Source organism: Malaclemys terrapin, chromosome 4 (genome assembly GCF_027887155.1).
Source record: "Malaclemys terrapin pileata isolate rMalTer1 chromosome 4, rMalTer1.hap1, whole genome shotgun sequence".
Taxonomy (NCBI): Eukaryota; Metazoa; Chordata; order Testudines; family Emydidae; genus Malaclemys; species Malaclemys terrapin.
In genome coordinates, this window is record NC_071508.1 from 142,115,751 (window position 1) to 142,143,147 (window position 27,397).

Genomic DNA, 27,397 nt, shown 5'->3' on the forward strand with positions numbered 1-27,397 from the left:
AAAATGAGAAAGAAAACAGATTCCTTCCATGGAACAGTGCAACGGTGCTTTTTCATGCAATGAACAGTGGATGCTGCTGCTATTATTTGTTGTTGTTATTTTATTTCTTAGTATTACCGTAGTGCCTAGAAACCCTAGTCCTGGGGTAGGACCACATTGTGATAAGTCCTGTACAAACTCAGCCTTCCCACCTCAAGATGTGCAAAAAACTTGACACCCCACCTCTGCGCCTGGAAAACAAAACAAAGACAATGTTTGTGTTTTGATTCTGCTTTTACAGGAGTTTAGTATCAGTGGGGTAGCCGCATTAGTCTGTATCCTCGTTGTTTTTACAGGAGTTTGTTAATCCATTATGTTTAAGGCTAAGATTTTGTCACACATATTTTTAGTAAAAGTCACCGACAGGTCACGGGCAATAGAGAAAAATTCACAGAAGCCTGTGACCTGACCGTGACTTTTTTTGAAAATATGCATGACAAAATGGGGAGCTGTGGAGTCCCCACAGCACCCGCAGCAGCTGCAGGGGCCCTGGCTTGGAGTTCAGGAGGCCCCCACCACCTGTGGCTAGGAGATCCAGGGGCCCCTGCTGCCTGTAGCAGCTGGGAGCTGCGGGGTACCCCCTGCTGGCAGTGGCTCAAAGCTCCAGAGGGCCCCCACTGCCCGCGGTGGCTGGGATCTCCGGGGTACCCCCTGCCCGCGGCGGCTCGAGCTCCTGGTGGCCCCACTGCCTGTGGTGGCTGGGAGCTGCGGGCTACCCCTCTCACCCGGGAGCTGTGGGGTATCCCCACTACTCACAGTGGCCAGCAGCTGTGGGGTACCCCCACCACTCCTGGCAGCTTGGAGCTCGGGGGCCACACAGGTGGTGGGGGTACCCCGCAGTTCCCAGCTGCTGCTGCTGGTGGGGCCCCCGGGAGATCTGAGCCACCGCGGGCTGAAGTCACAGAGGTCTCTGGAAGTCACGGATTCCATGAGTTCCGTGACCTCCGTGACAAAAGCGTAGACTTAATTATATTCTGTAGTCACAATGAATTATTGCTCTAAACTGGTTCCCTTTGTTTATTGCTCTGTGGATTATCCCAAATAATAGAGCTAGTAATGTGTAAAAATACCTGTGGTGGTATGTTTTGTTTTATTTTAAGATACTTTTTCCAGAATTGGGGGGGGTTTAATACATTTTTGAGAGCTGATTATTGATCTTTTACTAATCACTTAGGGCCTGATTCTGCCAAGCTCATTCACACTGAAGAGTGCTTTAGGTTCTAGTCCTACTCTGAGCGCCTCACAGAGCTCATTGCAGGCTCAAGGCCTTATTTAGTTATTAGTTGCATTTATCTGAAGGGAGCTCCATGTGGAGTAAGGGTGGCAGAATTGGACCCTTATAGGATAGGAAAAAAACCAAACCCTTTAGTTGTTCCCATTCAATATTTCTTTTACCTCTTCCTTTTTGCTTTAAATTTCTTGTAACTTTTTTGGCTAGGGAGTTCCGCAATTAATATACAAGAAGTCGGTGGTAATTTTCAAAATCAAAGCTGAAAAACGTTACTGCCATAGGTGTTACCCAAGAGACGATGACAGCCAGTCAAGAAACTGATGCCACCTTGCCAGTCATGACACCAGCATGCTTTGCTGTACACGAGACCACAAGCGAAGCAAGCGTGACAGAGGAAGAAAGCAAGGGGGCAACCCTGATACCAACTGTTTCTAGTGTAGCCCAGCTGTCGAAAAAGTCAGAACACTCAGCCACTACTGTTGCCTTTACTGCCACCCATTTGTCTACTGCAAAAACCCCAGATGCTGAAGGTAGGGTTTTCTGCTTTCATTTCATCTATAAGCTTTACTTTTTTTCTTTAGGATAAATAAAATATTACTGATCTTGTTGTTCCTGTGCCAGAAACAACTTTAATTGAGATGTCTCGTGCTGCACACTATCAGCTCACTATTCTCATTGCAAAACAAGCTTGCCCTGCTAGAATATTTGTGGTGTATTCTCCTCCTCTCCATGGATTGGTTCGGTTGTTCTGGGGTCCTGTCTACCCTACAAAAATCACAATGTTTTGTAATTTGGCTATGGCCAAACTATGTTGTAACATATTTTTGGCTTGCTACTGTGACTGGGGAAAAAAACCCTGTTTACAACCATATTAGAGAACCAGGTTTTAACCTTGGTAGATACCTAGATTAAAACCTGGTTCTCTAACAGAACTGATTTTTCGTCTCCTCACAAGCAAGAATCAACCATCATATAACACGCTTTAGCCACAGCTAGGTTTAAATACGGTGATTTGGGTGTGGGCAGAGTGACACCAGAAACTTCAGCTAGAGCAGAAGGTGGCTGCTGGCTTTTGTGAGTGAGGGTTCAGGGAGCACCCTATCCTTGTGCTCCTCCCAGGTTGCCAGTTCTTTTCAGAGGCATTGGCCTTTGTCTTCCAGTCCCTAAGTGGTTTGTGTCCTTGCTTCCCTAGCCATCACCCCTCTTAAACATGTCAGGGTATGCAGGCCTCTTGGCAGTGTGTTATGGGCAAGGAGATCAAAGGCAGCTGAGGTGGAGTTCGTGGGAGTCAGATGTGTCAGATTAGCCTTCCTCTAATGCAGCCACGCAGGGGCGCAGAGGGATGTAAGAACTGCCCATGTCTTCTGTGTTAGTGCTGCCTCAGTAGTGGCTCTGGGTGCAGAGGGAAGAGCAAGGACTCTGCTCCTGATACTCTCACCCACAAACTAATGGGTGGAGAAGGATGGAGAGTGGGCAGGGATGTTCCTCCCACCTGCCCTAGCGCAGCTGGGAGCTCTTCCTTGGACAATATGGCTACAGTCTCTCCTTCCTTGGGACTGAGCCCAAAGGGATGTGAGACTAATTACTAGCCTTTTGTTGTGAGGAATTATTGAAAGAGCTTTATCTTTGGCAGGCATTTGATGGGATTTTCTTTACTGTATCTACTGGGTTTCCTGATGGACCTTCTAAAGCCTTTAGGGCTGGATTCTGGCTCCCCCAGAAGCACGCCCTAGGGGTGGTATAGAGCTGCAGAAGGACTCCTTGCTAACTTAACCAGAATTCCTACTGGCATCAGCCAGGGAGTGCACACCCACTGCATGAGAAACTCCGTCACCCTTGCAAAGAGCGCGGCCTAGGTTCCCCTTCACACCAAGCTAGTGCTGCAAAACTAACTAACCAAAAATCCAGCCAAGGCGTTAATACAGTAGAAACCACTTATAATGAAACACCACCAATGGCAAATCTAGCCAGGGAGTCTCCTTTTGCTTTGGTGCTCTACAGTGTGAAAACTGCCGTTTGGGTCAGAGTGAGGTTGTTTGGTAGGAAAAAAATGACTCCTTTCTAAAAACAATGACTTCTTTTTAAGAGTCCCACTGGAATTAATTTGCTACTAGAGTTTAATTATAAATTTATCTTCCCTAATATTTTATCTCTGCAATAAACAATTAGATCTGTCTCTTGGTTCATAACTTGATTTATGCCTTTGAAGTGCTCCGATCTTGCCTCAGTGTAGTGACTGGCATCTCCAGAAGCAACATAAAGTAAAACTAACAGAAGGCTTGTTGCAGGAGATCTCCCACACGCAGAGAGCTGTCCCTCGGGGAGTACTGGGTTTCATTCATTGCACCATCTCACAGAGAGAGCTTTGTGCATAAATGATAACGGAATTTAGTAATTCCTTTTTGTTTAAAGTTAAGCCTCCCTTTAAGAATGAATTCTTTAATAATTACTGGTATTAATGCTGCAATAATTATCGTGGTGAGTATTTATGCTTCCTGTTTTCAGTAGTCTTAACAGACCTGGTCACTGTCTCAGATGAGGAAGCAGTCACTGCTCTTCCCGAATCCTCAGAGACCCTCGCTGGAATGAGAATGCAGGTGGAGGAGCTGACCAGCAGAACTGCGACCCTAGCAACCCCAGCTTTGATGGCATCTTCTGTAAGGAGAACTGTTGTTCCATCTGTGAGGCGGATTAGCACAGCTGTCACCTACGGATTGGACCGGCTGGAGTCGGAAGGTACACACGCTCTGAAGGCTAGCATGCAGGCTGGTTTGGTGTGAGATGGTGCGCCTGGGTTAGGATGTGGTACTTGATTTTTCTTCACTTTTGTAATTTTGCCTGGGAGACAGATCTATGTACATTTCTTACAGGTGCAAATAAGGAGAAACAGGAAAATGTATCCCCCTTTCCCAGGGACACAATGGACAATTAACACTGTGCATTGTGCAACTGAGCATAATTATTGATTTTTTTGATAGAACTGTATGCTGGAACAACTTGAAGTGCGGGGAAGGAGGAACATTCCACGACATCCCAGTACTACTTGTTATTGGTGATGATAACCAATGGTGTAAAGGCTCATTTTGGTGCCTCTATCCCGCACAAGTAACACAATGACCATAATAATGTATTTAAAACTATATTCAAGCAATTTGAGCCCCCCCCTATTGAAACCCAGTGTCTTCTGCAAAGAGATACTGTTAACGCTCCTGAACAGCGTAAGGGAAAAGAGACAATCTTGAGCCCTGGGTGCCTCGCAGTCATAGAATCATTGAATATCAGGATTGGAAGGGACCTCAGGAGGACATCTAGTCCAACCCCCTGCTCAAAGCAGGACCAACCCCAACTAAATTATCCCAGCCAGGGCTTTGTCAAGCCTGACCTTAAAAACCTCTAAGGAAGGAGATTCCACCACCTCTCTAGGTAACCCATTCCAGTGCTTCACCACCCTCCTGGTGAAAAAGTTTTTCCTAATATCCAGCCTAAACCTCCCCCACTACAACGTGAAACCATTACTCCTTGTTCTGTCATCTGCCACCACTGAGAACAGTCTAGATCCATCCTCTTTGGAACCCCCTTTCAGGTAGTTGAAAACAGCTATCAAATCCCCCCTCATTCTTCTCTTCTGCAGACTAAACAATTCCAGTTCCCTCAGCCTCTCCTCATAAGTCATGTGCTCCAGCCCACTAATCATTTTTGTTGTCCTCCGCTGGACTCTTTCCAATTTTTCTTTCTTGTAGTGTGGGGCCCAAAACTGGACACAGTACTCCAGATGAGGCCTCACCATTGCCGAATAGGGTGGAATGATCACATCCCAAGATCTGCTGGCAATGCCCCTACTTATACAGCCCAAAATGCGGTTAGCCTTCTTGGCAACAAGGGCACACTGTTGACTCCTATCCAGCTTCTCATCCACTGTAACCCCTAGGTCCTTTTCTGCAGAATTGCTGCCTAGCCATTCGGTCCCTAGTCTGTAGCGGTGCATGGGATTCTTCTGTCCTAAGTGCAGGACTCTGCACTTGTCCTTGTTGTCCCAGTTCAGGGAGAGGGGGGTGTTTAAAAAGATCCATATTGGTGCAACGAGAACTTTGTTAAATCTTGAAGAGCCAGCGCTGCCCTTCAGTGCTTAATTTGTAACGAAAGGGGCTCAAGCAATGTTTTTACTTTCGTAACTGACGCGGCAAGCCCAGAGGTGCCGGGGCTATGAACTGCCAAGCCTCGAAGTGCCGGGGCTCAAATTAAGCACTGCTGCCCTTCCTCTGAGCCCACCCCTTATGATCGCCTCTAGTATTGCTCACCCTCGTCCCTTCCATGGCATCCATTCTACCAGCCACTCCCGCTCCTCTGCTGCTCTCCATCCTCTCTTTTCGATTCCTTGATCTCTGCCTTTCCTCTACCCTCACACCTTTGGCTGCCCTCTCCCACTGTTGGGTCTGCCTCACCCAATCCCAGGCCTGTATCTCCCCTCCCCTTTGCTATCTCTTCTCCTGCTGTGCTGAGCTCTGCGGGATGAAACATTGTGACTGCGCCATCATTGTCCCTTCAGCTCTAATTAAGTCCCCGGACCGCTCCTGAAACCTCCCTCCCTGTCTCTCATTCTCGATCCAGGATCTTCCCTCATTACTTTAAAGACAGGACTGACACCATTCAGGAGGCAGGTACCATTCCCCTCTTCGGGCTGTTCTCCTTCACTCCAGTCTCCCACATCTCCCTCCTTTTGTCTGCTTCAGCACTTTTCCTTCCCATGTTCTGCGCTATCATGATCCATCCCTTCCCTGGACTTTCTCCCCAACCCCCAGCTTTCAAGCGTGTTTTTATTTTCCCTACTACCATCCCATCTCCCATCTCCTGTTTACCTCCAAGGGAATCTGGCCTGTTCTTTTGGCAATACAAGGTGTAGTGTGTGTGAGGGGGTGGGGGAGTGGAGCTTAGAAAAAACAACAGGAGTTTGGGGAAGGTTAAGGGGTGGAGTATTTAGGGGAAAGTGAGTGGGTTTAGAATAGGCAGGGTGTGGTTAGGGGATGAAGGTTCAAAGTGGACCTGGAACGACTCATTTCCAGACTCTTTAAAAGTTGTGGGTCTCTTGAAGTTGTAGCATTTTTGTCCTGGGCGGGGGGTGTTTAACTGCACTCGGATCCTTCACTCTGTCTGCATAGGGATAAATGAGCCTGTTTTCTGCTGTGAGAAACCCTTTCTATTGGGCTCCCGCCTGTTCCCTTTAAACAACCCGAGACCTAGCTCAGTACCTCATTCAGTTATAAGAACAAAGTTCCTGAAATGCATTCATACCAACTACTGATACGGTCAGTACCTGCAAGCGGCTTCCTTAATGACTACATCAACGTACAAGCCTGAGGGTCTATTGGCTCCATCACGCAACTGTGTGGGATACCCAGTTTCTAAGCAACGAAGTCATCTCTCTGTGTGGTACATGGCTGTGGCTGGGCAGGCAGCTCTGGACCGGGTTATCAGACAGTTCACCACTGGTCAGCCAGGATTTTTGAGGTTAACCTCATGGGCAGCGGGTGAAGCCCTTGGGGATGCTAGCCCCCTGCCTTGCCTCTTCTGGCCGAGGCCCCGCCCCTACTCGCTGCTCTCAGCCCTCCCCATGTCCCCGGCCAGGGTGGGGGTGTGTGGGGAGGCTGAGACCTCGGGCCTAGTTGGTGTCGAGCTCTCAGCCTTGGCTGGGACCGCGGCAGAAATCTCTGCCCTGGCTGGAGCTCTGAGCCTGGAGTCTCTCCCCCGATCCACCCTTGGCCACACCCATAGCCCCACCCTATTCTGCCCCTTTCCTGCTTCCCCACCCCGCCCATGGCCCTGTCCCCTTTCCGCCCCCATTCTGCCTTTTCCCTCTGTGGCCCCGTCCCCTGCTTGCTCCTCCCCCCCCCACTGCAGCCATGAGACTGAAAAGTTCTGTGTCCCCGCCCCAGGGCTGTGGGGGGAAAAATTGTCCAGGGTCCCCAAATCTGCCACTGCCCCCCGCCAGGCGGCACTAGGTTTGGGGAGGCTTAGCCTCCCCTAGCCTCCATTACACGCATGGACTAGCCTCCATAGTCCAAGGGTCCCCCATCTCCTCGGGGTACTCGGCAGCCCACAGTCCTGGTAGCTCCTCAGGCTACTCGGCAGCCTAAAGTCCCGGTAGCTCTTCAGGGTCCTCCTCTGGGAGCAGAGGGTGATGCCACTTGGTCCCTGGACCAGGGGCCAGGAGCAAGGTAGAGGCAGCCAACTCCTTCCCTGGCTCCGGCCCAACTGCGCTGGAGACCCTGCCTCTTATACTTCCTGTTCCATGCACAAGGAGTGGGCCCGGCCTGGCTCTTTCCACCAGGGCATAAGTGCTGGAACTAGGGTTGCTGGGGTACTGCTGCACCCCCTGGCTTGAAGTGGTTTCCATTATATACAGGGTTTACAGGTTAGTTAAATGGCTCTCAGCAACCCCACTATAAAAATTGTTCCAGCACCTCTGCACTGGGGGGTAGGCGGTGGGGGAGGAGGGTGGAGAGAGGTCCCTCCCTCTCTGGCTTAGAGGGAGGCCACTCCATCTCACTACACAGGATCATAAAGAAGCAAAAGTGAGCGCAGACCTCTTCTATGCCCTTGTAGGTCACCTTCATAAAAAGTTTTCTCTAATTGATTCCCAGACTCTCTTTAACCATTACCTCCCGTCCCCAACACAACCTCTGAGGCTATGCCTACACCCCAAAGAAAAACCCACAGCTGGCCCATGCGAGCTGACTCAGGCTTGTAGGGCTCGGGCTGCAGGGCTGTTTCATTGCTGTATAGGGTTCGGGCTGGAGCCCAGGCTTTGGGATCCTCCCACCCCCCAGGCTCCTAGAGCCCAGGCTCCAGCTCGAACCTGGAAGTCTTCACAGCAATGAAACCGCTCCACAGCCCGAGTCGGCTGACATGGGCAAGCCATGGGTGTCCAGTTGCTGTGTAGACGTACCTTGAGACAAAAAACTCCCTGGAAACCACTTAGGGTCTGATTTTTCTGGCCTGTCAAGCATGCCCAACTCCAGCTGATGTCATGGACAGCTGCAGCTGGTAACCGCTCCTGAAAATGAGGAAGGCACTACAGATAGAGAAAAACACTCTAGCTAAACACTGCCTTTCAACCACACTAACTAAACTCAAGGATTTGGAAGCCACACCCTTTTCTCTGCAAGAAAAGGAAAAAGACCCCCCCAGCCATCCTCCAGTCAGTAGGCTGCCTCATGCAAGGTCATCTGGGGCGCCATCCTGCAATATGCTGAGCACTCTAGTTAGTTGACGTCAATGGGAGCTTTGCACTTTGCAGAACTGAGCGACAGAAGTAGAGACTGGGTTTTGCCCCGTGCCCAGTGGAGGAGAGCAAACTGCAGACAAGCAGCACGTTAATATCAAAAACAGTTAGTTCAAAAATAAACTGCATACGGATGGCGATGGGGGCGGGGGGTTGAAGTGCTATGAATCATAGCACAGCGTGTCAGTGTCAGGGATGTTAATGGCCGTTTTAAAACTCAGCCCTGCTTTCAAGGCAACGAATGAATTTGTTGACCTTTGGTGTGCCGTTGTCTCATTTCTCAGGACTCGGCTGGGCTGAAGGGGGAGTCAGTCGGGTTTTAATTGTAGACATTGAACCAACTTGTATTTTCGTAAATGTAGTGCAGGTGCCTAGTGCAATGGTTAAGTGGCACGTTAAATAATTCTGTGAAATGCCACAAGCGATGGGATGGCTGTGAGTTCACAAGCACAGGAGTCAGGAAATTTCCACCTATGAGATGTAATCCTGGCTCCCTTAGAGTCAGTGGCAAAATGCCCATTGACTTCCAAGGGGGCAGGATTTCACCCCCATTCTCACAGCAAGTAAGGCATAGGTAGTGTTTTGCGTTGCTGTGGGTCAGATCCCGCTTTGCTCGCCCACACCAGGAATCCCATTGATGTCACTAGGACTAGCCATGTTAAGAAAGGGAGTAGGATTTCATCTATTATATGGTATGGGCCTGAACTTGTGCTTATTGGAATTAATGAGAGTTTTGTCCCTAACTTCAGTAGGAGCAGGACTGGACCCTGTATATGCAACTTCATTGAGTTATGGCCAATATGAGAAGCATAATGTTGAATATCTTGATGTTTGTGCAAAATCAGAGCCCAGCAGTGAATTAATGGCTTCTGTTTAGTTTCCTTGCTCTGAAAAGAAAACACCAGTGTCAGATATGGGACTGTGTACTATCGAGCACACAGCTGAACAACGTTTTTTTCTCAATTTTCTTTGTGCTGAGTGGGCTACAAACTCCACTACATTTTTGTCCTTGGGCAAGCTGAAACTTTCTTTTTTTGGAAGTCTTTTTACACTATATTGGATTGAAAAGAATAAGGTATATTTAAAGTGACATTTCAGTAATACACTTACAGATGGAACACACAGGCATATATCACAGTGGGCTGAGGACTTATTAGCTTTCAAGAGTTTGAGTTAACAACCAAACCAAGTTAAAAAACCAGGATAGCAGGAGCCCCTGCCTCTCCCAGCATGATCCCCTGCAAGGCCTCAACACCGGAGGGAAACCCCTACCATCCCCTCCCAGGCTCCCCTCCCTGCTGGCTCGATGCTTCCTTGGGGGAAGGGACTTTAGGGTCTTCCCTTCTCTGCCCCACAGCCAGCCCTGCTCTCCCACCCCGGGCAGCAGGGGTAGCACAGGCTCCCCCTTCATCCACCACTGCAGTTTCTTACTGGGCCAGGCTGCTGGGGGCTCATTTTAGCACCGCCAGCCCTCAGATGCCGCTGCCAGCAGCTGGGACCAAGCTCTCCGCAGCCAGCGCCTTGCACTCTGGACGAACAGCTTCCCGATCTCCCCCAAATAGAGCCCCTGGCCTGTGCCTCCCACCGGCTCCTTACCCTTCCCTGCTGGCTCGAGGCTTCCCACGGCGCCCAGAGGAACTGCCGCAGGTTCCAGCAGGAGGCCCTCACAGGCAGAACAGGACCTGGGTGCCAGCCGTGCTCCCTCCAGAGCTCTGATTACCTCCGCCCCCAAGCCTCCCTCTTCCCTGCTGGTTTGAGGCTTCCTGCTGGTCCCTAGTGCTGACAGGCACTACTATGGGTTCTGGCAGGTTGCAGGCCCAAGTGCCAGCTTGATCCCTGCCACGTGAGAAGCGTGGTAGGTACCAGAGGAGAGGGAACATTGCAACTGAATGTGGATCGTTGCAGCGCACATACAGTTCAGATTTCACATGCTGTGGCCCTGGGTGCCTGCTCAATGCACTGTGCCTCAGAGCTGTAGCGCCGTATGCAGAGTGGCTCTACAGACAGAGGAGGCAGGTATTTCTCCCCCAACTCCCGCCCGTGCTCCCTGGAGCAGGGCAGCATACAGCCCAATACCTGGGCTATGCACTGCTGTGCAGGATTATAATGGAATGCACCTGTACATTGGTGCATGCTGTTCAGTTTCACTCATTCATGCCATCTCTGTTCTGTCGTTGATGTTTTTCAAGTCTAGCAATGAGGACTACACACATGCCGAGTTTGATGTTTTAAATCTAATCTGCTTTAGTTCTCCATGTGCAAGAACAAGTGCTTGAGATTTCTATTTAAACCCCCTCCCACCGCAGCCCTCCAAAACCACCCAAACCCCTTTTATTTTACACTCTGGTAATTCAACTGGCTGTCTTCTACAAATTTTTCCAAAAAATAATTTGTCTCTGAGTTGTGATTAAGCATGAGAAATTTCTCCCCAAAAGGTCATTTAATTTGAGAGAGAGGAGAGTATAAATTAATGAAAAGCAGAGGCTTGCAGTGAAATTGCTGAGCCCTGGCTATAATGGGCTAAAATCTGCTCCCTTACAGCCTTGCAATCTCATAAAACATTTAAATGAGGTTGCAGGGATGTAAAGAGGAAGGGAATTTGGCCCAGTGTGGTTAACGAGCTCCACCCAGCTTTTTAGAAGTCAGAAAAAATTGGCAAGATCCAAATGATTTAAATCAAAACAGACAAATGGATTAATTATTAAAAGGCTGTAGATACAGATTTTTCATTGCTCCCTATTTATTAATGCTCCTTAGAAATGGGAACTGCAGTATTTTTGATACACAGTTGGCCTCTGCATCCTTTTCAGCTTTTATCAGCAATTGGCAATACCTCCCAGATTTTTCTGCTCTCTTGCAATTGAAAATGAGAGCATCTGTTTAACAAAATGTTGCATCAAAACAAAAGTTTGTGTTTTTTCCCAAACCAGTGTATTGGGGTGTTCTGTTTCTTTTTTCCCCCCATCATGAATGTGACTGAAGAGAACATCTCTACCAGGGGTAAACCCAGACATGCCTCATTTTTCTTAGCAAGCTGTGCAGGGTGTGAGGGGATGCCCGGCATTCATAGAATATTATAGGGTTGGAAGAGACCTCAGGGGGTCATCTAGTCCAATACCCTGCTCAAAACAGGACCAATACCAACTAAATCCTCCCAGCCAAGGCTTTGTCAAGCGGGCCTTAAAAACCTCTACGGATGGAGATTCCACCACCTCCCTACGTAACGCATTCCAGTGCTTCACCACCCTCCTAGTGAAATAGTGTTTCCTAATAGCCAACCTAGATCACCCCCACTGCAACTTGAGATCATTGCTTCTTGCTCTGTCATCTGCCACCACTGAGCTCCATCCTCTTTGGAACCCCCCCTTCAGATAGTTGAAGGCTGTTATCAAATCCCCCCTCACTCTTCTCTTCTGCAGACTAAATAACCCCAGTTCCCTCAGCCTCTCCTTGTAAGTCATGTGCCCTAGCCCCCTAATCATTTTCGTCCCCCTCCGCTGGACTCTCTCCAGTTTGTCCACATCTCTTCTGTAGTCGAAGGACCAAAACTGGACACAATACTCCAGGTGTGGCCTCACCAGTGCCGAGAAGAGGGGAATAATCACTTCCCTCAATCTGCTGGCAGTGCTCGTACTAATACAGCCCAATAGGCCGTTGGCGTTCTTGGCAATGAGGGCACACAGTTAAGAACATAAGAATGGTCATACTGGGTCAGAGCAATCATCCATCTGGCCTGGTATCTTATCTTCTGATAGTGACCAATGCCAGGTACTTCAGAGGGAATGAACAGAACAGGGCAGTCATCGAGTGATCCATCCCCTGTCATCCACTCCCAGCTTCTACCAATCAGAGGCTTAGGAACACACAGAGCATAGGGTTGCATCCTTGGCTGTCCTGGCTAACAGCCATTGATGGACCTATCCTCTGTGAACTTACCTAATTATTTTTTGAACCCAGTTATACTTTTGGTCTTCACAACATTCCCTGACAATGAGTTCCACGGGTTGACTGTGCGTTGTGTGAAGAAATACTTCCTTTTGTTTGTTTTAAACCTGCTGCCTATTAATTTCATTGGGTGACCCCTGGATCTTGTGTAATGTGAAGAAATAAATAACATTTCTCTATTCACTTCCTTTACACCATTCATGATTTTACAGACCTATATCATATCCCCCCATAGTTGTCTCTTTTCCAAGCTGAAAAGTCCTAGTCTTTTAAATCTCTCATATGGAAGCTAGTCCATACCTTTAATCATTTTTACTGTTCTTTTCTGTACCTTTTCCAATTCCAATATATCTCTTTTGAGATGAGGCGACCAGAACTGCATGCAGTATTCAAGGTGTGGGCATACCATGGATTTATATAATGGCATTATGATATTTCGTGTCTTATTATCTATCCCTTTCCTAATGGTTCCTAACATTCTGTTCGCTTTTTTGACTACCTCAGCACATTGAGCAGATGTTTTCACAGAACTAGCCACAAGAACTTTCTTGAGTGGTAACAGCTAATTTAGACCCCATCATTTTGTATGTATAATTGGGATTATGTTTTCCAATGTGCATTACTTTGCATTTATTATCATTGAATTTCATGTGCCATTTTGTTGCCCAGTCACCCATTTTTGTGAGATCCCTTTGTAATTCTTTGCAGTCTGCTTTGGACTTAACTATCTTGAATAATTTTGTATCTTCTGCAAAATTTGCCACCTCACTGTTTACCCCCTTTTCCAGATCATTTATGAATATGTTGGAAAGCACTGGTCCTAGTATAGATCCCTGGGGGCCACTACTTTTTGCCTCTCTCAATTCTGAAAACTGATCATTTATTCCTACCCTTTGTTTCCTGTCTTTTAATGAGTTACTGATCCATGGGAGGCCCTTCCCTCTTATCCCATGACTGCTTACTTTGCTTAAGAGCCTTTGGTGAGGGACCTTGTTAAAGGTTTTCTGAAAGTCAAAAGCACTCTATGCATCCGAAGAAGTGAGGTTTTTACTCACGAAAGCTTATGCCCAAATAAATCTGTTAGTCTTTAAGGTGCCACCAGACTCCTTGTTGTTTTTGTAGATACAGACTAACACGGCTACCCCCTGATACTTGACACTATAGCAGGGATCTCAAACTCAAATCACCACGAGGGCCACATGAGGACTAGTACATTGGCCTGAGGGCCGCATCACTGAAACCCTCCATGAGGCCCCACCCCCATTCCAACCCCTTCCCCAAAGTCCCTGCCTCAACTCGTCCCCCTCCTTGCCCCTATTCCAACCCCTTCCCCAAATCCCCGCCCCGGCCCCGCCTCTTTTCCACCTCCTCCCCGAACGCACCGCGTCCCCGCTCCTCCCCCCTCCCTCCTGGAAAGTCCTAAGCACTGCCAAACAGCTGTTTGGCGGCAGGAAAGCGCTGGGAGGTAGGCGGTGGAGCCAGGACATGGCACACTGCGGGGGGGGGGGGAGGGGAGGAGGGGAGCTTGGTGGGCTGCAGGAAATAACCCTGCGGGCTGCATGTTTGAGACCCCTGCACTATAGCCACTGGATCATCCAGGTCCACCATGTTTATTGACCCCCTTCAAAAATTTTAATAGATTCTAATAGGTGAGGCGTGATTTCCCTTTACAAAAGCCATGTTGACTCTTCCCCAACAAATCATGTTCATCTACGTGTCTGATAATTCTGTTATTTATTATAGTTTCAACCAATTTGCCTGGTACTGAAGTTAGGCTTACCAGCCTGTAATTGCAAGGATCGCCTCTGGAGCCTTTTAAAAAAATTGGCATCACATTAGCTATCCTCCAGTCATCTGGTACGGAAGCTGATTTAAATGATAGGTTACAGACTACAGTTGGTAGTTCTGCAATTTCATATTTGAGTTCTTTCAGAACTCCTGGGTGAATACCAACTGGTCCTGGTGACTTATTACTGTTTAATTTATCCAATTCGTTCCAAAACCTCCTCTGTTGACACCTCAATCTGGGATAGTTCCTCAGATTTGTCACCTAGAAAGAATGGCGCTGACATGGGAATCTCCCTCACATTCTCTGCAGGTGAAGACTGATGCAAAGAATTCATTTAGTTTCTCCGCAATGGCCTTGTCTTCCTTGAGTGCTCCTTTAGCATCTCGATCATCCAGTGGCCCCACTGATTGTTCAGCAGGCTTCCTGTTTCTGGTGTACTTAAAAAATTTGTTGCTGTTAGTTTTTGAGTGTCTGGCTAGTTGCTCTTCAAATTCTTTTTTGGCCTTCCTAATTCTGCTTTTACACTTGACTTGCCAGAGTTTGTGCTCCTTTCAATTTTCCTCAATAGGATATGACTTCCAATTTTAAAAGGATCTACTCTGTCATTCCTGGGTATTTTGTACCCTGGTATCACCATGTCCCATTGATTATCATCATTCCACCAAGTTTCTGTGATGCCTATTATATCAATATCCTCATTTAATACCAGGCACTCCAGTTCACCCATCTTAGTGTTTAGACTTCTGGCATTTGTATACAAACACTTATGAAATTTGTCACTTTTTAGCTGTCTGCCATTATGTGATGTAATTGAATGGGACTCTTTTTCATTTGACTGTTTCTCTTCAGTTCCTATCTGTACTTTATCAATTTCTATCCTCTCCTCTTTACTAGGATATAGAGAATCCTTGTTTAATAGAGCCTCCCCTATGGGATGTTTCTGTCCAAATCATGTGCTCCTCCACCTGTCGGCTTTCCCCTTAGCCCTTAGTTTAAAAACTCTTCTACAACCTTTTTAATTTTACATGCTAGCAATCTGGTTCTGTTTTGGTTTGGTGGAGTCTATCCTTCCTATATAGGCTCCTCCTTTCCCAAAATGTTTCCCAGTTCCTTATAAACCTAACCCCCTTCTCCCTACACCATCATCTCAGCCACAAATTGAGACCCTGCAGTTCTGCCTGTCTAACTGGCCCTGTGCATGGAACTGGAAGCATTTCAGAGAATGCTACCAAGGAGATCCTGGATTTCAGTCTCTTACCTAGCAGCCTAAAATTGGACCTTTCTCCTACTCTTCCCTATGTCACTGGTACCTACGTGTACCATGATCACTGGCTCCTCCCCAGCATTGCACATAAGCCTATCTAGATGTCTTGAGATCTGGAAAATGATTTAGCAATTAAAGATTGGCCATTTCTAGGTGAACCTCTAGCTGGGCCATCCCTACCTATGGTGGTGCCCTACGCAGCCTGAGCACCTGCACCCCCCCTGTGGGGGGAGCGGCCGCTCCGCTGGGGGGCCAGCCCCTCCGCTGGGGGGGGGTAGGAATTGTGCTCAAGGGCTGCAGGGCTGTGGAGGCAGGAGCTTTGGGGGGCAGCAGCAGGGCAGGGAGGCCCAGGGCAGCGCGGGGGATTAGCGGGGAGCTAGGAGCCAACAGCAGGAGTCGGGCCCGTCCCCCTGCACTCACCAGCAGCGGTGGCGGGAAGCAGAGCGACCCGGCTCCAGCCCACTCCACTTCCCCTGCTCTCAGCCCTGTCGCTTGTGGGAGGGGGCTTGGAGGAAGGGGTCAGGCCTGCCCTCACACTCACCGGGGGTGGCAGCGGGAAGCAATGCAGCTGGGAGTTGGCGGAGTGGGCTGGGGCCAGGTCACTCTGCTTCCCTCTGCTTTCCAATCAGCTGTTTGGCGTGGCAAGCCTGGGAGGGAGGAGAAGCGGAGCTGTGGCGCGCTCGTGGGAGGAGGCAGAGCAGAGGTGAGCTGGGGCGGGGGGGCGCAGCAAGTAAGGGGGGGGTGCAGAGCAACCACTCCCCACCCCAGCTCACCTCCGCTCTGCCTCCTCCTCCTCCTCCTCCTCCCACGAGCACGCCGCTCAGCTCCGCTTCTCCTCCCTCCCAGGCTTGCCGCGCCAAACAGCTGATTGGTGCGGCAAGCCTGGGAGGGACGGGGGAGAAGCGGAGCTGCGGCGCGCTCGTGGGAGGAGGCGGAACAGAGGTGAGCTGGGGTGGGGGGGGCCCTGGGGAAGGCTGCAGCAAGTAACGGGGGGTGCAGAGGAACCACTCTCTGCTCCAGCTCATCTCCACCTCCTCCCCTGAGCACGCCGCCGCTGCTCCGCTTCTCCCCAGCTGATTGGCGCGGCAAGCCTGGAAGGGAGGGAGGGAGAAGTGGAGCGGCGGCGGCGTGCTCAGGGAGGAGGCGGAGCCATGGCAGCACTTTAACGTGGTTTGTGTAGTCGCAGCTGAGTGCTGGGAGAGCTCTCTCCCAGCGCTCTAAAAAAACATTTTCACACCCTGAGCGAGAAAGTTGCAGCTCTGTAAAGTGCCAGTGTAGACAAGCCCTAAGGCTTTGTCCACACTACACAGCTTTTAGTAACATGTCTGCGTTGCCACAGCTGTGCCGCTAAAAGTTGTGCAGTGTAGCCGCTGTTTGTTGGCTCTCCTGTCGACAAAAAACTTCCACCCCCAACGAGCTGGGTTAGCTTTGTCGGCAGGAGCATGCGCATTGTTCACACTGGCACTTTTGTCTTTCAGTGAGGGTGGGCGGGGATAGGGAGGTTAACACCTCTAAAAGACAAAAGTTTTGTCAATCAATTGCCAGCGTAGACATAGCCTAAGAGGGTTAAGTCTGGCAGGCTTATTATTCCCAATCTCTCTTATCAAGGGATAACAATCAGTGTGTTGTGAGGAGAAAGCGGTCTTCCTCTGAACCCTGTTACATGGGGAATAGAGATCCCAACACACCTTGCCTTGCATTGGAGCTTTGGGTGATGAAGACCAAAATCTCATTGGCGTGTGCAACTTTAACTCTGACACAAGGTCAAAACAGTCCCCACTCCTTTATCTTCTTCTTAGGAGAGGGAAAGTAAGACATCCTGGCCTAATGCATTACAAAGTGACATCCCTGAGCTGACTGGGCCAATTCACACTTCCTTTCAAGATGTACCAAGGTTGAGTGTTAGACCTCTGGGATGATGAGCCTTCATGTCCTGTTTTTCAGAAGGAAACTTTTACTCTCTCCATGTTACAAATCCTCAAGTAGTTAGGTCCTTGCAGCAGTAAAGAATAGTCATTTAATTGTTTTTTGTTATAGCGTCTTCTTCCCGGTCATTCTTTTTTTTAACAAGTCCGAGCATGTCATTAGGTGTAGCTCATCTGATCCAGCCGTCTGTTTTTGCTCTGTTTCCGCTCTGCCGCTTTTCGGTTTATATTTTGCTGTCTGAGAGATTGTGTTTTGACATCCAACCTCAATCGTGTGGAGCAGGTGGAACAGCGCATTGTCATTCATCTGTCACTGCATCATTTACCTGCTTCAGTGACTTATCGATTTCCTGTTCATTCCTGTTCCTGCATCTCTGAGGTTGTTTTTCCCACTCTCTGGGAAACATTTCTCACTTGCACCCTTCCTTCCTTTTCATTTACTCTGTGTAATAGTAAAAGGGAACTTTTTTTCTTTGTAGGGGGTCCTTCACTTTCCCCGGTTACTCTTCTGCCTCAACTAGAAGCTTGGCCTAAGTGTGTGTGTTTGGGGGGTCTAAGGTTCTGTCAGCATCATTTCTATAACCCCCTCCACCTTGAATGGCCCCTTGAAATATATGTTAACTTCTTATTCTAAACAATCTGTTCTTCTTGTGTTTAGCTGTGATACTCTGAGTAAGTTTCCCAGACCTGAAGAAGAGCCCTTTGTAAGTTTGAAAGCTTGTCTCTCTCAAAAAGAGAAGCTGGTGCAATAAAAGATATTACCTCACACTCCACATCTCCTCAGCCCTGCTCAGGCAATTTGGATAATGCTGCTGGAAATGCAGCTCATTAGAATGACAAGGTGAGTGAGGTAATATCTCTTATTGGACTAGCTTCTGTGGGTGAGAGAGAGAGACAAGCTTCTGAGCTTACATAGAACTCTTATGAGTCAACAGTGTGGCCTTGTTGCCAAGAAGGCTAACGGCATTTTGGGCTGTATAAGTAGGGGCATTGCCAGCAGATGGAGGGACATGATCACTCCCCTCTAATTGATATTGGTGAGGCCTCATCTGGAGTACTGTGTCCAGTTTTGGGCCCCACACTACAAGAAGGATGTCCAGCGGAGGGTAACAAAAATGATTAGGGGGCTGCAGCACATGACTTATGAGGAGAGGCTGAGGGAACTGGGATTGTTTAGTCTGCAGAAGAGAAGAATGAGGGGGGATTTGATAGCTGATTTCAACTACCTGAAAGGGGGTTCCAAAGAGGATGGATCTAGACTGTTTTCAGTGGTAGCAGATGACAGAACAAGGAGTAATGGTTTCACGTTGTAGTGGGGGAGGTTTAGGTTGAATATTAGGAAAAACTCTTTCACTAGGAGAGGGTGAAGCACTGGAATGGGTTACCTAGAGAGGTGGTGGAATCTCCTTCTTTAGAGGTTTTTAAGGCCCGGCTTGACAAAGCCCTGTCTGGGATGATTTAGTTGGGGATTGGTCCTACTTTGAGCAGGGGGTTGGACTAGATGACCTCCTGAGGTCCCTTCCAACCCTGATATTCTATGATTGTTCAGGTAGTATTTCTGATCATAATACAAAGCAAACCCATGCTTCTCTGGTTGAATAATTTGCATTGTTCTCATTTTGTGGCAGCTGTTTCAAAGGATCTTTAGTGCATGAGGTCTCTTCTGATTGGAGATGAGCAAGAATCGAAACACAATGTCTGCATCCACTTAGACTTTTGGGATGTGGATTTGGATCAGAATCCAAATATCTCCTCTCCATACATCTGTATTGTTGGTCTCTTAGGGTTTGTTTTCACTACCGGGGTAAGTCCACTTAAGTCATGCTACTCCAGCTACATGAATAACGTAGGTGGAGTTGACATAGCTTAGATCGACTTACCCCGGTGTCTTCACTGCACTGCGTCAACAGGAGACGATCTCCGGTTGACTTCCCTTACTCTTCTCAGAGAGCTGGAGTACTGGGGTCGACCAGATAGCGCTCTGCCATTGATTTAGAGGGGTTTAAGCTCTGCTCAGACTGCAACAGGCTTATGCCTGTTAGTAACCTGCATGGCAGCTGTTTGAAGTGCCTGGGGGAATCCCATATAAAAGAGAAGTATTGCATCTGTAAAAACTTTCATCCCAGGATACAGAAAGAACACGACATTCGCTTGAGGGTCCTCCTCATGGAGGCTGCTCGTCTCCCAGGGCTTCAACTTCGGTGTGTAGCGCACATCCGGTACCGGGCTCTTCCCAGCACCGGTTCCCTTTGCTGGTGTCCAAGAAGAGGGACCCGGCACTGAGCAAGCCGGATCAAGGGGCATTGGGAAAAGGACCCTGCTTGGGCCACCTATCCACACTGGAGCTGCAAGGGGGCTCTGCTCCAGGAAGTACCCCCCTAAGGGACCCACCATCAACTCCGGGGAGCGGTAGGGGACCCAGGCTGATGACGCAATCAACACCCTCTAAGCTGCCGGTGCCTGGGGAGCAACAAGTGCTCCTGCCATCCAACTAAAGCTCCCCACAAGGGCAAGTTGGCTGTGAGGGCCTCCCAGAAGGCGAGAGAACACCGCTGGTCTCCAGAGCCAAGGCAGAGCCTTGTGTCGCCACGCTATTGGTCTCCTCGTCAGCCCAGGTCGCTGATTCACTGCTACAGGTCACCGGCACCGCATTTCCAGTCTCCGCCCTCACGCCAGGGCTCGCCTAGAGAGAGATGCTGATCATCTCACAGTTGCCACTGGTCATCTTCGCGCCAACAGTCACCATCACTGAGGCCTCGGGGATGCTCCCCAGCTTGGCGCTGCTCCCCTACGCTCGGCACCGGTTGGATATTCCAGGCACCAGTCACCCGCAGCGATGGTTAGCCACCAGACCCAGGCTTCAACGGCCCTGCCCTGGTCTCCGGAGGAAGAGGACTTCTCCGGCATGGAGGGGGAGTTCAGTCCCTCGCCTAGACAGCAGCGTGACTGGGCTCCGGAAGGTGCATCCGCTGTGGAGACGCCAACCTGGCATCAGGGCCAGTGGCCGACACAATGGCCCTTTTGGAATGCCTGGGGCGTACTCGTTATGCCAATGGCCCAGTCCCACCAGTCCTCGGTCACCGCATCAGACAAACCTCAGTCAGCACCAGCGGCACTGATGGCACCGGGCCCGGTTTAGGACGCACTGGTGGGCGCTGTGGTGGAGGAGCAGGTGCCCACCCCGAGACCCCCTTCCCCTGAAGGGGAAGATGCCCTGGGCCCTCCCCCTGTAGTCCAATCATTCTCCCCGTCTCCGGACGAGGCAGTGGTGGGGCCCTCCTGGGCTAGTCCACCAGATGACTTCAGAGAGCATCAAGCGCTGCTTCTCCAGGTGGCCACCAACTTGGGCCTCAAGGCGGAGGAAATGGAGGAGCAATTGGATATGCTATTGAGTGTGCTTTCCGCGTCCACCCCCGCTTGTGTCGCACTCCTGGTACATGAAGGGGTCCTGAATATTGCCAAGACCATCTGGCAAGCCCCGTTCTCCATCCTGCCCACTTCCAAGATGGCGGAAAAGAAGTATTTTGTTGGTCATATTGGCGGCCAGCGAAAAGGACAAGCAGGGGCCAGCCAGTTCTACCCCCAAAAATAAGGAGGCCAAGAGATTGGACCTTTTTGGAGGCAAGATTTATTCCATGGCCAGTTTCCAGTTCCAGGTGGCAAACCACCAGACCCTTTTGGGGTGCTATAATTTTAACTTGTGGGACTCCCTCAAGTTTAAGGACTCCATATTCCAGGCGGCGGCTCAAGAGTTCGGGGCTCTGGGGGAGGAAGGTACCGCGGCAGCTCAGTGCTCCCTCCAGATGGCCTGGGATGCGACTAATTCTGCTGCCAGGGTGGTCACCTTGGTGGTGGTCATGAGGCATAATTCCTGGCTCCAGACCACCGGCCTGTCCTAGAGATGCAGGCCTCTATGCAGGACCTCCTGTTTGACGGGGTTGGCCTGTTCTCTGACCAGACAGACACAAGGCTACACGGCTTAAAGGCCACCCTCTGCTCACTGGGGTTGCATACTCCTCAGTCTGATGGCAGCCATGCTGACCACCCCCACTGCCAAGGAAGTGGCAGCCTTGGCAGGGACCTGCAAGCAGAAGGGACACTGGTTTTAGCCACTGCTGCCCTTCATCCTCCCGCTCACCAGCACAGCCTGGCCCAGTGAAACACCGTGGGGGGCCAGAAGCCCTCGTTTTGAGGGCGCTCTCGAGAGCGACGCACCAGTCACCTCCCAGGATCTGCCCCACGTTTTCCTCGACCATCTCCGTCCGTTCCATTCGGCCTGTTTGAGGTTACCTCAGACTGTTGGATGTTAGACATCGTGTCATCAGGCTACACCCTCCAGTTTTCCAGTAACTTTATACACACTAATAATATACATAGTTGGACAGAACAATAGGTTTCAGCAGATCATGACCTTTGATATGATCCCTTACATGGCATGCTTTGTATGAAATATCACAACCATATATGAATATATAATGATAAATATGGGGTTATAGGGTGCCATTCTGAGGGTACAGTGTGTCACAGGTGGCAACTTGGGTACTGCCCTATAATTTAAAAAAATTATATTAATTTTAATTCATGATTTGGGCAAATGAATTTTTCTTCTTCTAATAAAAGAATCTTACTGCTCAGGGTAGAACAAGATATTTCTCCTTTGTTATAAATCGGACAAATGGCTGTTTCTTAAAACTCCTGGATAACAAGAATGTTAGCAAATGGTAATGGAGAAGTTCTGAATACTGAAATCTTCTCCCATGAAGGTTTTCTTGAAATAAAAATGAAGGGCCAAATTCATCCTGGTGTAACTTCATTGACACCAGTGGGGTTACAACAAGGATCCATCAAGTGATCCTTCCCCTTTCGCTCATTCCCAGCTTCTGGCAAACAGAGGCTAGGGACAGCATCCCTGCCCATCCCGGCTAATAGCCATTGATAGACCTATCGTTGTTACTATCCTGTGTCTGTCAGGTACCTGTTTCTCACTAGGAATTCTCCCCACGCCTGCTGCTGCGTCCCAGACAATCAGATGCCCCCTCTAGCTGCAGAAAATGCCCTCACCCTAAGTAATCTCTCCAAAGTGATAAGGCAAACAGATGAAAGGTGACCTGTCATGTATATGGTACCCTCAAAGAGGGTGATATCCCCATCCTGGCAGTGCCATTTGAGGTTCCCTCTGGGCCCTCAGTCACTCACTCTTCACCCGCCTCCTCCTCTGGGGATGGATGTGGGGCAAGGATTGGATATAGAAGGTGTACCAAGGAACCTTTTTTTAGTGCCTTCCATCTCATTTCTGTCTCTTTCAGCATGGTCACAGGGGGGAGGTGGGAAATCTGACACGGTGCCTAGCACAGTGAGTTCTTGGTCCTTGACTAGGGCTTCTAAGTGAAACTGTCACTACAACTACTACTACTAATTAATAAACAATTCAGATTTGCTGCTGTCTGGAATCTGCCTGATTTTTGTAATGACCTAAAATCCATGGGAATAATAAGGAAAGTGGATGATGCCAAAGTGAGAAACTTGAGTGAATGTTAAGCCAATCCCGGGACCTGGACAAGGCCATTCTCCACTGGTGATGGGAAAGCTGGCCCCACGTGCTCTCTGACCACAGCAGCAGCTGTTCCATAGAACAAAACTGCCTCGTCCCTCTGTGACCTACCTGTCTGCTTCCCAGCACTGCACCCGCAACACGTCCTCTGGCTGTCTGACACAAATGCAACTGGGATCTTTTATCTGTATGACCCTGGCCATTCTCTGGCCACTCCACTAACTGATGAGAGCAGAGCTGCGCCCTTTGCGTGCGCCACAGAGAACTCTTTAGGAAGGAGAGAAGTACTCACACTTTTTTCTGTGCTGCACACTGCTGTGAGGTTTTGTGCAGTTTCGTAATGTAAAATGATCTTTGTTGTTAACCATAACATAGAGGCTGCTTGCCACTAGGAATCAGAAAGGTCCCTGGTAAAGTTACTGCAATACTGCTAGTAGACCAACCTGTGGTAAGTTATAATTACAATTTCTAGTGATAGGTAATGTAGCTGGGGATCCTAGGTGCTCAGATAAGTATTTTGACACTTAGCTAAACCTCTCCATGTCCGGACATTCTTCCGAAAAAGTTCTAAAAGCTGTCAGGTGCTTAAGGGAATAAAAGTCCACTGGGACATGAGCTGTGGCGTATCACACCTCCTGCTCTCAGCACTCCAGCTACTCATGAGCTATTCTGTATTGCTGTTCCAACTAGGTATTCTCAGCAGCCAATTAAGTTCCTTAGGGTTCCCCCCCCCCACCCCCGGCCTGTTTTAAAGCCTTCTAAAAATAACAAATTTTATAGATCAAACCCTGCTGATCTTTCCTGAGCCAGGGGCCTCCTGAAAGGCAAAACTTCTGTTGACATCGAAGAAGAGCAGGGTTTTTATTTTTTCATTCATTTCAGATTCTGTCCTCTGCTACATAGGCATTGCTTCCCTTTATTTCAGCGGAGGCTGGGAATGCATACTCGATTGCAAGCTCCTTGGGACAGAGACTGTCTTTGTGTTACGTATATAGTGCCCAGCAAAATGGGGCGGGAATCCTTGATTGGGGCATATAGGTGCCACCACAATGCAAATAATAACAAACTAATGAACTGAGAGGCAGGATTTGACCCAGAGACAGGGAGTGTAAAAACATAGCACTAACTTTGTAAACTAGTGTTTACATGAAGATATAGCAGCTAAGGGTTAACATATAAACAAAAATTTAGTCCCACTCTCTGAACAAGAAAGAGACTATATATGATCCCTCTCACTGCAGTATCTGGGCACCTCACTGTCTCTAACATATTTATCCTCACAACCTTCCTATGAGGCAGGGCAGTGCTAGAATGCCCCTGTTACAGATGGGGATCTGAGGCACAGAGAGATTAAGTAACTTGCCCAAGGTCACACAAAAAGTCTCTGGCAGAGTAGGGAATTGAACCTATGTCTTTCAAGGGCTAAACTAGTGTCCTAATCACTGGGCAAAACTTCCTGTCACAGCTAAGCTCTTCCATGTTGCAGGCAGAATCTGAAAAAGATTTGGGGCCAGAATTCACTACTTTTACATTGGCCGGTGCCTAGTAAAATTCATCATGAACCTCTGCCATACAGGCAGCTCTGGCACACTCCCTTAGTCTGTTGGTTATTGTGGCTTCCATCCTAGGCACCTGAAACCACTTTTGTTTCTTTTCTTTTACCTCTGGCGCTGTCAGAGCCCTGGGGTGCCCAATGATGTACATGAGCGCAGGGAAACATTGTCATGGTGGGGTTCACTCACTGGAGTATTCTGGGGTTTGGCTACACATTTGCCCCTGAATGCTGGTCTGTGGGAGCATCAGGTCGGACGTGTGGATTGTCTGTCTCCTCTTGCCTCTTTTGCCCTTCCCAGCATTTGTGAAATGTGCTGTTGTTTGGAGGAAGCACTTCCTCACAGTGACTGGCAGGTGGCGCTCTTCACTACTCTCACGGGTGCTGAATAGTTTCACTAAGGAACAGTGGACAGCAGGCGATAGGATAGGGAGATTTTAAAGGCCTTTTTTAGACTGTGAACTTGCGGTAAAGGGTAGAGAAAGAAGGGGTGCAGCGTTCAGGAGCCATCCATCTAAGAGGGATTTTTACCAGTGATTATGCCAGAAGACTTGTATCCCCTTGATCTTTGTGACGTGATCACGAAGTGGTCATCGCAGCTTAGGGACCACATCTCTCTTTGTAACAGCTCTTTTCAGACGTGACTAGTGATTCCGGCCACTTTGATTTTTGGCTGTCCAGCTTCAGATGCTTTGCAGGGGCGTGATTTTCAGAAGTGCTGTTACCTGCCCTTTGAAAGGCACCTCAGGTTGGGCTCCCAAAAATTACTAATCGCTGTGAAAATTTTTGACCCTAGATCTTTTTCAGATTTGACCTCGAATATCTATTTCGTCACCTGCTGCCCAGCTCTCCCCACCCTCCATCAGAGCCTGGGGGAACTCTGCTAATATTCAAGTTTCTGCTGGTGTTTTCCCCCCTCACCCAGGGATCAGGCGGGAGGGATGGGGGTGAAGAGGAGTGAGCAGTGGATGGGGCCTCGGGGCAGAGCGCAGGCCGAGCAGGGAAGGGAGGTGGGGCCATGGTCCGGACTCTGGGGCTCCTTCTGAGTGTGGGCCCGGCGCCATGGAGCCACTGGTGCCATGGTAAACCTGGTACTGGAACAAAACACCAACATTAATTTGTCTTTGTAACTCTCCTGTAAGCATTCACCTCGTGACCCACCAAGGATAAGCTCCAGCCCTGTTTATAGAGGCAGACTGTTTTGGTGTGAGCTCATTCAATATGGCAGTGAAAGTCCTTGTCGTTGATTTGAAAGGACAGGAAAAGCAGAAGGACAAAGCCACCAGGGGGATGAAATACTCCTGCCTTTTTCCTATCAAAGGTAATGAGAATCTAAGGGGCTGATGGTACCCTGAAGTTCTATTCAGTACTCTGCATAGCGTAATTGTTCTTAGGAATGATCTTTACGCTAAATCCAAATAGCGCATCACTTGCATAAAGTTCTGGAATTGAATAAAACTCTTCAAAGTGAAATTGTCTCATCTGAAGATCTGAAAAGCAATGTAGCCTTTTAAACCAAATCCCTGATGATATTGTGTAATGCACCAGTCTTTGATACTAATGCAGCACGGCACACCGAAGCCTTGTCAACTGTAATGTCATTCTCATCTCTGAAATATTAAGTAGAGGGAGGAACTCAAAACCCAATGAATTCAAAACGTGGGTGTGTCCCCCCCACAAAGCAACGTCCTTTCCAAAAGTTATTCCAGCTCGGTTACTAGTTCACTCCTGGACCCAGACCTGTACAAGTGTAAACGCATCCTGTAGCAGGGGAAAGCAGAGCCATGTTAAATAAGGTGCAGCTCTCAGGGTCATGATAAGTATTTGAGTTTTCCAGCCTTATCTAAGCTGAGCTGCTCCAGCTAACTGCCAAGGCAGTAGTATACATGGGACAGTTCTGAGCCCAAATGACTCTCCTGTTAGGAGTATCCAAATGGCAAACGTGGATTTTTCCTAGAATGTTTCTTTTTAACACAGGCTGAGGCCTACTGACTAGAATACACCTCCAGATGTACAATGACCGTCTTCCACTCTGATTACGTCTGTAGAGCAGTTTGTAACAGATCAAAGTGAGCTTTACGTAAATGATAAACTACAGTGATATTATGTAGGGGGGAGGGATAGCTCAGTGGTTTGAGCATTGGCCTGCTAAACCCAGGCTTGTGAGTTCAATCCTTGAGGGGGCCACTTAGGGATCTGGGACAAAATCAGTACTTGGTCCTGCTAGTGAAGGCAGGGGGCTGGACTCAATGACCTTTCAAGGTCCCTTCCAGTTCTTGGAGATGGAATATCTCCATTTATTTATATGTTTGTGTAGGCTGGCTTGCAAAAATATTTCTGATAATTATTTATCAGCTTATTGCCTTTTCAGATGTCCAGCACTCTAGCAACCAGGTGAAAAGAGGGTCACACGCTATCTTAATACTACTGGATTCTTTCAAAGACTTTCTGAAGACACAGTGGGTCAAATTTTCAGCTGGGTAAATCAGCGTAGCTGATGGAGCTATGCCAGTTTACACCAGCTGGGGATGTGGCCCACTCTTTTTGTAAGAGTGACTCAAATGTTGTTGTTTTTTTTAAAATGGAGCCACCTAGACGTACATTTGCCTAAACTAAATAACCATGTGACACTGCTGTAACCCTTGTCCTTCCTTGCCCCATCCAGTCCCTGCTGTGATCCTCACTGAAAACACATGTGCCAGCACAAATCAGTGGGACTCCGCGTGGGCCCATGCATCTGCCTTAGCAGATCTGATTGCAGGATCAAGGTTTCTTCTGGCTGTAAGCTCTTTGGAGCCAGGACTGTGTCTAATTGTGCTGGG

The 27,397-nt window shown here is 48.8% G+C and overlaps 1 protein-coding gene across 2 annotated transcripts in view; it reads left to right on the forward strand.

Annotated features, from left to right (window-relative positions):
* Nucleotides 1-27,397, forward strand: part of ARMH4 (armadillo like helical domain containing 4) — a 114,944-nt gene that overhangs the window by 14,773 nt on the left and 72,774 nt on the right. Inside the window, exons 3-4 of one of the 2 annotated variants that reach the window (XM_054028075.1) lie at nucleotides 1,552-1,800; nucleotides 3,776-4,006. In XM_054028075.1, coding sequence (XP_053884050.1) covers nucleotides 1,552-1,800; nucleotides 3,776-4,006 — 480 coding nt within the window. The remainder of the gene's footprint in view (nucleotides 1-1,551; nucleotides 1,801-3,775; nucleotides 4,007-27,397) is intronic. The other variant, XM_054028076.1, reaches the window with a different exon arrangement.